The sequence below is a fragment of the Melozone crissalis genome, unplaced genomic scaffold (assembly GCF_028551555.1).
Source record: "Melozone crissalis strain CALT ecotype California unplaced genomic scaffold, PUWL_Pcris_2 ptg000018l_1, whole genome shotgun sequence".
Lineage (NCBI taxonomy): Eukaryota > Metazoa > Chordata > Aves > Passeriformes > Passerellidae > Melozone > Melozone crissalis.
Genome location: NW_026535796.1, coordinates 45414162 through 45426305, shown reverse-complemented (window position 1 = coordinate 45426305; position 12144 = coordinate 45414162). Strand labels below are relative to the sequence as shown.

The following is a 12144-nucleotide window of genomic DNA, read 5'->3' as shown; positions in this document are numbered from 1 at the left end:
TCTCCACATGACACAGTCATGAAGGATACTTCACTCAGCAGAGGTCTTTAAGGAATATTTATAGAAAAATCAGAATCTGATCCTTTAATCTCTACTAGGTCTCTAAAAAGAAAGACATCGAACACCTTTTTAACATTTTAAAATAGATAAATAGAACAATTTATAGATGCAGGTTTTCAAGTGAGAGACCTTTAACCTGAAGTTAATATCCCAAAGACCTCTAAGATTCTACAGAATCTCTCTTATAAGCATGTAAAAATAGCAACACTGACTAAATCGGTGAGATATCAGTGTGAATTTGCTCCTGCTGGTTGCAATTTCTAAAGATTTTATCAGATAGCAAACGAGTTCAGCATGGACACTTTTTGCAGACCTTGCTCTAGAGTAAAGTTTAGAAATGAATAAATAAACCAGTATAGCCCTTAACTGCTGTTTATTAAAAAGAAAAAAAAGCATTACTGAGTAATTTGCAAGTACTTCACTTGCCAAACGAACTATGCACAAGAAAGCTGCAATACAGTTGCAGTGATAAGTTATTTTTTATTTTACAAAAAGTAGCTGCCTTGAAGAGAAATTAAAATAACATTCCTTACTTTTTAATCCTTTTTTTTTTTTTTTACCTTTTATTTTGGGGAATGAAAAAATCCTTAGCAAGACAGATCCATTACATTTCTTCATTGTCACTCAGAACAATTTACAGCAAATATACACACAAATACTGAGGCCAAACACAGGCAATAAATTTTACATATTGCTATGAAAAGTTGCAAGATGCTGCTGGGCTTTCAAGGGCCTAGATGGCAGTGTAGTTCTTAGTGTAATTAGTCAATTTGATCTTCTCTGGGAAGATAATATTAACTGAGAGGTTTTCCCCATTGTTAGACTTCAGAAAAAAGTTCTTTTTCTTGCGCAGGAGATGACTATACTTGGCATTAGCAAGCCACATTTCACATTTTGAAAAGAAAACAATCCCAGTTGTACCCAAGACAACAAGACACGTAAGCAAGCCCAGCACAACAAAACATATCACCTGGCTTCTGCTCATTAAGGGATCTGCATTTTGAATTGTTTCTTTCACTGTTATTTTCAGGATTTCTTGTTGTTGGTGCACTGATCTGTGGTGAGCTTTTGAGGGTGGCTTGTAATTCTGCATATGCTTCATTTCCACATTCATTCCAGAGAGGCTTGTGTTTTTGCTGGGATGTTTGCAGGTCACGCCAACAAATTCTGGTTTGCAGATGCACTCGAACCCTCCCTGGGGATGCTCACTGCAAGTGCCCCCGTTCTCACACGGGCCACTCGCACAGAAAGTGACACGGCTGCTGCAGAGCTTCCCTGTATAGCCAGGGGGACAAGAACAGCTGAAACCCACTCCAACATCTGTGCAGGTTCCTCCATTCTCACACGGGCTGGATTCGCAGTCATCTCTGTCTATCTCACAGAAGTTGCCAGCGAAACCAGAAGGGCACAGACAGGAAGCATGGGGTGCAAAACCATTGTCATCAATGCATGTTCCTCCATTCTGGCAGGGAGAACTAGGATACGTGACAAACACAGAGACAAAATTGAAGTCCAAAGGAAGAAACTATTAGGAAACAATTTATACAATAAAAAGAGCTATTTTTCTTTAGAAGAGCCAATTCCAAATGCAAATCCACTGAAGTCAGTGAAGCTGAATAAAGAATGAGTTTGTTCAACAGCATTGTCAATACAGATTATAATATCTTCTGCTGACCCTTTGGGCAGGATTAGTACACTAGTATACAGATTCAACCCAATGAGCTGTGAAGGGATTTTAAATTATTTCAAACATTTATTCAAATTAAGCTTCTCACTATTTTTATACATTTTTATATGCTTGGAGCTATTTAGCTAAGCAACTACTCACATAAGACAGAACAAAGACACGAGCAGTCATGGCTGCTTCCTTTCTAGCTGATTATTCCTAAAATAATCTATATATTGTATTGGCAGAACAAAGCAGTGCCATAGCAGCTAGGCATAAAGCTGATTGTTTTTATTCTGCCTGTCTGTTCCATGACACAAACAATTTAGAAGCAAACAGATACTTTCCTATAAACAGCTGTTCAGAGGAAATTTTTGATCGATACAATTATAACAAAAAAATATCAATGAGAGAATTTCAGCCTGGGCAAAGACAGCTGTAATGTGAGAGCAGGACCATGGGAAACCAAGTATTTCTACAAACTCTTTCAGTACTTCCCAATTAGTAGCCTGATAATATGTTTTAGGTGACATAAATTAACTGAGAGATCTTTTCTATCTTTACAATGCAACTGTGCCTTACAGAGTGTCATGCCAAAAGATGAGGCCACCACTGACAGGCACAAATGTGTCAGTTCAGGGGATCTGAGCAAAGTGCTCTTGCTCCTTTAGCTGTCCCTGCTGGCTGACAAGGGTCCCTGAGTCCCAGCTTTACAAATAAACCTCCGATCCTCAAACTTTCACGGCAGTTCATCACACATCAGCAAAGCTTTTAAAACTCACTTTGTAAAATATGAAAAATACTTGGCAAAGTTTAGGACAAGCCTCTTTGACAAAAAAACTTTTCTTAATACTTATGTATCCCTGAAGACATACAGCACAGTACTGCCTGAGAGTTGAAAAGTCCAAGCTGTTATTTAAGGCCCCCCACTTCCAGGGAAAAGTCCCAGGGGTAATGAAGACCACAGCTTCAGATGCAGACATTCCACATGTGCAGCAGTCAGTAGCAACAGGCTGCTGTGGAATTCCATGGTGGCACACAGAGATTTACAAGATCTGTTGATGTCTGGCTGAGATGACTGTGAAGCAGCTGCAGTCTCCTGCCTACCAATGGTCCCTGATCACAACAAGGCTGGGCTTGTCACCACTGCTCTGGGACTACCTTTGGTAGAGATTGCTCCAAGCCCCTCTGGCTTCACTGGGGACTGAAACACTCAGCAGCCACCCATCAGGAGAGACTGAATATTCTGGCAGGGGAATCATCTGTCTGTTTACTGCAGCTTCCACAGTAACTGCCCTGTCCTCTAGTACTGTTCTTGGTAAAAATGCACTAAAAGAACATATTGGAAGTCTGGGAGCAGTATCAGGAAAGCAAAACTGGGCTTTGACATAGACATGGTTAGTGATAACTTGAGGTAAGGAACTTCAACATATTAACCAGGCACTATGTCTTTTTAAGCAAAATATGGAAATTGGAGTTTTATACAGTCCTTCAGTGGTTATGGATGTCTTGGAGAACCTAGCACCCTCCTTTAGCTTTACAGGTCCCATGGAAAATTGGACAAGCTGGTTTGTCCAACGTAAATGTGTAGAAGTTTGAACCTTCATGGCCGGGTTGAATCTCAGTACTTTCTAGGGAAATGGGAAGAAACTGTTGGAGAACATAAGTTCTGAATTTTTTCTGTTTTCTGAAATTTTCAGAAATGTAAAATATTGAAATAAAAAACAGTTAAGGGGAAAAATGCAGAATTATGAAAATTTTCTTCATTTTTTACTAACAGAGTTGCATTTGTTTATTTTAAATATGTTTAAAATAAATAAAGCCTTAATATTAATTTCCTTGAATAAATTCTTCTACTTTGCATTTTTGGCATACAGCAAGGTGTTGTACATTACGGGTTAGTCGTAGGAAGCATTCCATACCATTCTTCTTTTCTTCCCAGATAGCCTGGTTTCTTTTAGAAAGTGCCACTCACTGCTCTGCTTCAAGGCAGAAACCTCCAAACATCACAGAGAGGTCACTACTGCAGGGTAGATACATGTAAGCAGACTAGAAAAAACACTTTGATTTGTGAATTGCTCTGCTTCTTAATATCTGCGAATATTAAGAAGCCAGCAGTAATGCTCAGTAATATCAACATTTTTAACATTACCACTGAGGTTGAGAGGAAATGAGATGTGAATGAAATGGCACCATCTGATGAGGTCTCTTTCTACAATGTGGGATGCACTCTCTGGTGGACTGTGAATTATTAGCAGACACGGAGTGCTTATGCTGACTACAGTTGTCTTTTTGAACTTAATGCAGATTTGCAGAGCCTGCTGCTCATTTTCCTGAAAAAGACAGCTTCCTAGAGAAAAAGAATCACTGCTTCAAGAAAGAAAGCAACTTATGTTTCTTTCTTCAGAAAAATTGTTCACAATTTCCAGGCTAGTTCATCAGCATTCAGTCCAAAATCAGAGTGCCAACACAAAAAAAGGAGTTTCAGCAATTTAAAACCATAAGATGTTTAAGGAATTACATGGAACTAATCTTTATTATTTTGTTGATGCTGTATTTTTGGAACTCACCTGTTTTTTGGGATAACTAGCATATATGTCCACACTGAATTACGGAAATATTTGGTCTACAGGTGAAAATCAGAAAAACCTATTCACATCTCCAATACTAGGCAAGTAGCTTGGATTTGGGTCATGGCTCTTTCAAGGAACTTAAATTTCCCTGCTGTCAATGAAGAAAAATAGGCAAATCAGAGTAGCTATCTTAGAGGCTGAAAGTAAACCCAGAAAAAACTGTGAGAGTATCCCCCAAATAAAGGTGATGACAAAAAAAATTCTACTGAAGTTGTGAAAGAATGGCAATTCTTGCCAGAGAGAGTGAGAGATGTTAATGTTCCTTAAACAAGAGTTTACAAGTCTTCAGGAAGATTCATAAGGTAGATCTGAATACTCATAATTATCTATCACTGAGCAAAAAGAGAACCAGTGGGTGTCCATATAGAGCTAGAGATCAAGAAGGCAATCTCCTAAAAGAAAACTGTGATTTTAGGGTGATAGTTTTACCAAGTTTGTATCCACCATAAAGGCATTCTGCATGTTTATGGGATCAGAACTTTGATGAGCTAGAAGACAGCAGATGCTTCTAGATTTGAACAGAAACCCAAATTCACATTTTCTCTAGCACTGAAAGGTCTTCCTTTTTTCCATGCAGTTCTACTAGTGACTTTTCTGGAAGTTCTTTAGCCTGTACCCATTGCCTCTTGAGCTTTCATTGGGCACCTCAATGAGAAGTCTGGCTCTGTCATCTTTGCTTCCCCCCATCAGGTACTCACACACAATGGACAAGTTCCTCAGAGCCTGCCCTTCTCCAGGCTGAATGACCCAGCTCTCAGTATCTCTTTATAGGAGAGATGTTCCCTTTCTTTAATCATATCTGTGGCCATTCATTGGACTCAATCCAGTATGGCTGTGTCCTTTTTATATTGGTGCCCTAGACTGCCAAGCAAATTGTATTCTATTTTTCTATGGCAGTGTTCTGTTAAGTGGGCAGTTTTCCTTATCTCTTCCACAACCAATCCTCTCTCTGGGGAGACATCTGCTGATAATAGGCTATTGAATGTCACTGCCTGACTGATAAGATCTATAGCATCCCATTGTGAGATGCTCCATCCAGAAGGAGGAGCCAAGCATTCTACCCAGATATAATCTTGAGTTCTGGAAAACCAGCATGGCTTTCTCCACTGGATTGCTCAGATGAACAGCTGCCTCTTCCACTGGATCTTCAGAAGAAGATTACACCTTCCTACAGGATCCCTGCTCCAACAGAACCACCCCTGACACTCCAGGAGGGCTGCAGCCACAATTCCAATTGGACTGCTACCAGCACCCTGACAAAGAGGGTGTCAGGTTGTGTTCTGACTCTGTCAGTGTTGTTTTAGTTTATTGCATTGTTTATCTTTTTATTTTCTTCCCTAATAAAGAACTGTTATTCCTGCTCCCATACATTTGCCTGAGAATACCTCTTAATTCCAAATTTATAACAATTTTGAGGGAGGGGGTTTACATTTTTCCATTTCAGGGGAGGCTCCTGCCTTCCTTAGCAGATGCCTGGCTTTCCAAACCCAGACAATTGGGTAGCCCAGAACTGGACTGAGCACTCCAGATGTGCCTTAGCAAGACTGAGCAGAGGGGAGGGATCACCTCCCTCAACCTACTGGCATTGCTACAACCTACTGTTCTTAACGTCCCATTTCTTTTAAAGAACAGAGAGTAATGGTCTCCCTGCTCTGATGGAAGTGAGATTGTCTCCTTCAGTTAACTATGAGCACATTATCATATGTTGGCTAAGAAAAAAGGACAGACTGGTGGGCTAGGTGTTTTCATGCAGACAGCTTCTGTGCTAACTACTGCTCTTATTGGGCTGTGTATAAAAATCCCTCACTAGAGGTGAGAGCACAGGATGGGAGTCACTTCAAGTTTGCTTATGAAAATCATGAGAAGGCACAAATTCACCACAGTAAAATGTGCAAATTAGCACTTTTAGTACTCAGATTGTGCACAGAAAGCCACACTGATAATCTCTTAAATCTTTAAAATATTAATAGATCAGATGTGTAAAGTTTGATAATATCAGCAACTATCAGAAGCATTGTATATTTTGACACAGATATAATTCCACTTAGCAAAGAATTCTGAATAATAGAAGTGTAGATTTTAAATGCATGTCAGAAATCAATATTTACCCATTAATAATGCAGGGTCCTTTCTTGAGATGGCAGTTTTTTCCTGTAAATTCCTGGGCACACAGACAAATATATCCTCCATCACCAGTCTCTATACACGTTGAATTATTGGTGCAGGGCTTTGCTGAACATGGGTGAATATCTGTTAAAAAGTACCCAACAGGCCTTGATTAATCTTACGAGAAAGAGTTAGTGAATGATATACAATACTTCAAATAAAATATAGCTTTAGCAATACTTCACCCTGCATTTTATACATTCTGATCTATTCCCCCCTTTGTTAAAATGGAATTCAGATTGTTCGACTATTGCAAGCAATTTCAGCTTATTTCTAGCTCTTTCTAGCTCCTGCTTGCAAAATGTGTTTGAATTGCTCCATTCTATAAATAAGTAGTATTAGAAATAAAATATCAGTGTGGAACAAAGAACTTCTAGATAGTCTTAGTCATACTTTCAGAATTTTGGCTTCTCCATGAGCAGAATTCTGATAAAGCAATCAGGAATTTGGAATTCTCCCTGCTCCCTGCCCATATCATTATGTGTTTATGAACAAATGTTTCATAAAAACAGAGATCATCAATTTACAAAAAAATCTGTTAAAATATCATCTTTTGGCTGGACTACATTCAACCCTTATATAACTGTACCAGAACACAGAACTGTATGACGTCTTGACCCAAAGTCACACATCTCATTTTCTTTGCAATTGCCCTGCTGAGCCACTTCCCACTCAAATGATTACTGAATTTTTAAAATAATTAAAACTAAATAAACAAACATGTGCATATTTTAGCAAGCTACTGCAGCAGCTGCAGAGAAGTGCTGACTGGAAGGTATCTGATGCCTCTCACACACATATACACACTTTCTAAGAAGATTAGAGCATTTATATTTTACTTCCCACAGCATAACATGAAATTTAGATGATATCATGAGGTACTGCAAAATTTTAACCACAGAAAACACCAGCCTTACTTTCAAATACAATCTTTCCTGGACAAAAGGTTCTATTTCTTAATGCATTAGCCTATTCTCATTGCAAGACAACTTAGCATGCACTTTTAGTATAAACTCCAATTTTACAGGGACCAAAATAATCTTGAATGCTTTTTGAAGCAGTATTGTTTGCCAGCTATTTTCACAGACTCTAAAGGCAGCTAATAAAGTGTGTACTCTGATGGAGGAGAAAACATGAACTTTGATGCAGGAGCATGGAAACTCTCTGAAATACATATATGAATAGGTATCTATATACATATATATATATAAAAATATACACATTACTGTCAATAATTTATGTCAGGTATTTAATTTTAAAATACATCTTAAAAGGGTGTTGTACCAGGTTCTTTTAAAATATAATACATAGTTAGCCTCAATTAGCCCATTTTCTCTATTGTATTTTATGTCTCAAAAGGACAACCACCAAGTGGTAACAGATGAAAATGCAAAAACATGATGTCACATTTATACATATACTATGAGTGGCCTCAATCATATTACCCGTAATTAATACTTCTATCAAACAAAGTTGTCATGCTGCAGTGCATGAAGCAATCACTGAGTGTTTTTATGAGGAAGATATGCTCAGTTGCAGTTTGTCACAGGACAATTTTTAAGCCCTGTCTCATGCATTCATAGCACAGGCATTAGAGACTCCACCTGTACTCTCTGATGAGTTTGCCAACACGTGGCCTTGGCAAAGCACTCTGGTGACAAGTAGGACAATTTACTCCCAGCTCACACTGTATGTTGGCTTTTTCAGGCCAATTGAGGCCAGGATTCCAGCAGGAGGTCATGCACCTGCTAACACGAGTGTGTTGGCACAGCCTGGGGTGACAGGCTGACAGATCTGATTTAGCAAGCTGGATCAAACACTCTGACTGGGCTCTCATTTTTCCCCTGGAAACAAATTGACTCAATTGATTTTCCCTTTGTTATGGTCAGTGTTTGATGTGGTTCCTGTACTGTGCAGTGTATATCAGCTGTGCAGTGTGTATCTGTGCTGTGCAGCCTGGTTCTAGGGGTGCACACACCGGATTTCAAGGCTGTGTTTCCACAGGATGAGAAGATGCCATGGCATCATGGAGCCAGTTGGACAGACTCCATTCCAAATTGGTTAACCAGCAGTATTAACACCAAGACCAACTCATAGATGTCTTTGTTCAAGTGCCTTGTCTGTCCATATAGTCACAAATAATAGTCACAAATGCTACCACATATTCTGTCCTATGTGTTTACAGTGGATCAAGCTCAACCCATAACCTGCATGTCTCTAAATTACTAGGAAGGTCATTCTTGGCCTGAACTGAGAACCAGGCTGCCTGTATTAAAAACAGCCACACAGTCAGTGGCATTATCAAACCAGGTGGTGCTACCTTTGAAAATGTGGAACTTTGTTTTCGCTGATAAGCAACAGAACTGAGCTTCCCAAGGTGGCAGAGCGGGGACTGTTCTGTGCAGCTTTAGAAATCTCTGATTGTAGATCAGAGAAGGACTCATTCCTCCTCATTAACTGCAATGATGGTGTCTGTCTCAGGTACAAACACATTTGTGAGATGTGTCCAGAGCAATATCTGAGAGTTTAGAGTCACATCTGCACGACAGATGTCAGCACTGCTACCACAGCTCCTGCAAACACACCAGGAGCGACCTTAGGAAGCCTCTCTCTGCTCATGGGTGCAGTCAGTGAGTGCAGCTGCAAAACGTGCTGAGTAAATGAGTAAATGAACACCTGAGAACCTTGCACCAAATCCCATGTCACTGCAAGGATGCGACCTACCTAAAACCTTCTGATTCTTTTAGTCATCTTGAAAATCTTATGCTGTTCAATCTGTCATCAGTCACCACTCTGGCTATGTATTGGAGATCTCACGCATGCTCTAAAAATTATGAGCCATATACCAACAAAACCCTGAAAGGCATGAAGAGGAAACGAGGCCCTGGACACTTGTCCCAGCTGCAGCTGTGTGGGCTGAGCAGTGCATCCTCCTGGATGCTCATGAGGTTTCCATCCCATCAGATCTCTCTGACTGAACGTTTGCCTTTGTCAGCCAAAATAAACCACCTCAACAAAGGCCAATTCTTCAGCTTGCTCATGCTAAGCTGGCTGATTCTGACTGTCAAAGGGTGAGGGAATGCACACAGAGCTGTGCTTTTCCCTCAGACCTGAGGGGGAAATGACATTCTGTTCAGGAAGAGCTTTTTCTCAGTTACAGTAAAGTTACCGCATTGAATCACCACCAGGTTAAGTAAAGGAAAAAATAAGCACAATGTTTTCCTTTCAAGAAGTACTAAGAAAATAGCATATACATATACATATACATATATATACGTATATATATATATATAGTGCTACATAAATATTTAAAATTATTTAATATATACAAAATAACTTGTATTTTGATTAGAAGAGCTTACATGACAAGAAGGGAGCAGTTGTTTGTTGGCCTCGTCCCTGATAATTTACAGTTTAAAATATAATGAATTTACACTTGGCTCACATATATGCCCAATTACAAAAGATACTGCATTGCTTCTGCCTAAATTATTATGGAAGTTCGAGGTTTATGTGCTGCTGCCCAGAATCTCCTCATTATCTGGAGCTAACATTCAATATTTTAAAATTAGTTATCCAGAAGGACTTTGCGTGTCTCCAACACCAGGTGGGGCTGCTTCCCCTCGCTTATTCAAGGAGAGAAAAGGATGTGCAAACCTATGTCACAGAGGCTGCCAACCCAGCCCTCCTCGCAGATGCACTGCCAGGGCTTGGCACAGCTGCCGTGCAAGCACCCGGGGAAAGGAACACACTGGTTACAGAGTGCACCCTGCCAGCCAGGCTGACACCTGAAAGAGATAAAAGACAAGACAGAAACAGAGTTTATTTTTAATAAACATAATTACAAGGATGCCCCCCTTTTTGGTTCACAAATGCGCAACAAATAAACTTTTGAATTAGAAATTTTACTGTTTAAACAAAAGCATACCATCGGTGCTTCTGGGATACTAGAAGCCGTTTATGTGAAGAAAATAATTTCATTCAGCAAGGAAAAAACCCCAACTAATCAATATAAATACTTCATCCTGGAAGAAGTAAACTGAACAGGTATCTAAATATCCATGCTTTCCAGTTACTGTATCCTAATAGAGTGCTGTTTCATTACAGTTCCATATTTTCAGAGACCAAACCATTTCAGTTTCTATCTCTCTCACCAGGACTACGAATTATTGAAGCTGACCACTCCTGTGCTAATACCCCAGTCTGACAGATCTTTTTACCTGCATTCACTGGGAAATTCACAGAATCCATTCTCTGGATGGCAGCCAGCTTTACAGATCACGCCTGGAAGAAGAGATTTGTAACATCAAACCAGAAAAATCAGCACAAAACCCCCCTATACGCACGTATCACATCATATGCACATTACAATGTTTTGAAAAATCCCAGACTGTAAAATGTTCCTTTTCTTTTTTCTTCAGACATATTTTTGCATTGTAAAATTTTAAATTAACCTAATCTGGAACATGTTATAGAATGTTCCTAAAGGATAAGTGAAATGACATAGAGAATTAATGGCAAAAGAATACAAAGTTACTTTAGCACACCAAAAGTGTATGTAATAAACCTACACACCATTTTAAAGGGAGAATGCCAGAGCAGATTCACGGATGTTGTTTCACGACATGCCACTCCAAATGCATTGTTTCACAACTACTTGAAACACAGAAGTACTTTCAGCCAGAAAAAGAAATCCATTTAAAACTACTTACAATAAAAGTGCTGAACTCATTTCAACCCTACATGGGATGAAAACAACCATTTCCATTAAATCATGCATAAATAACGGATGTTAAGGAGAAGAGACATCAGTCGCAGTTTTTGTTTTGTTTCCTTGTTTTCTTGGTTAAGCATTCGCACCGAGCATCCCTCTGAAGATCCCCGCTAGGCACTGATATTCTGCGCCAGCGCCAAAGAAACGCGCTCCGTCCGCTGCCAGGGGAAAGCTTCCCGACCACACGGGCATTCCCGGCTGGAGCGAGGGCTGGCGATGCCTTCGCCGCCCGGGGGCTCCGGGAGGGCTCCGGGAGGGCTCCGGGAGGGCTCCGGGAGGGCTCCATCACCGCCGCTGCCCCGCGGCCCCGGCAAACTCCCCAAACTTTCCCAAGTCGCCTCCCCTCCCGCGGCGGAGGAGCAGAGGGCGCGGGTGTCCTTACCTGGGGCTGCGGGCAGCACGAGGGGCAGCAGGCAGCAGCAGCAGCCGAGGATGCCGGCGGCGCGCAGCCTCATGGCCGGGCCGGGGCCGCTGCGCTCCCCGCGGCGCTCGGCGGGCCCGGCAAGGCGGCAGCGCCCGCCCGGCTCGGGGGGACGGGGCGGGAGCGGCGAGGGAGGGACGGAGGGCGGGGAGGGCTGCCCGCCTCCACCCGCGGGCGGGGAGCTGCGCACCGGGCCGGGCGGACCCCGGGCAATGCCGCCGAACGGGAGCCGAGCACCTCCTGCTGCTCCAGCTGCTCCAGCACCTCCCGCAGCTTTACCACCTCCAGCACCTCCCGCAGCTTTAGCCCCTCAGCACCTCCAGCAGCTTTAGCCCCTCCAGCATCTCCAGCAGCTTTAGCCACTCCAGCACCTCCAGCTGCCCCAGCGCCTCCAGCAGCTCCAGCAGCTCAGCCCCTGCCGCGG

The 12144-nt window shown here is 41.5% G+C and overlaps 1 protein-coding gene across 1 annotated transcript; it reads right to left on the bottom strand.

The window, feature by feature from the left end:
- Window positions 1-603: 603 nt before the first annotated feature.
- DLK1 (delta like non-canonical Notch ligand 1) lies at window positions 604-11781 on the bottom strand. The gene is made up of 5 exons (XM_054275849.1): window positions 11682-11781; window positions 10746-10809; window positions 10183-10313; window positions 6468-6609; window positions 604-1535 (listed from the first exon to the last, which is right to left on the bottom strand). Exons 1-5 carry the CDS (start codon window positions 11752-11754, stop codon window positions 794-796), a joined length of 1152 nt encoding a protein of 383 aa, XP_054131824.1. The 5' UTR covers window positions 11755-11781; the 3' UTR covers window positions 604-793.
- Window positions 11782-12144: the final 363 nt, after the last annotated feature.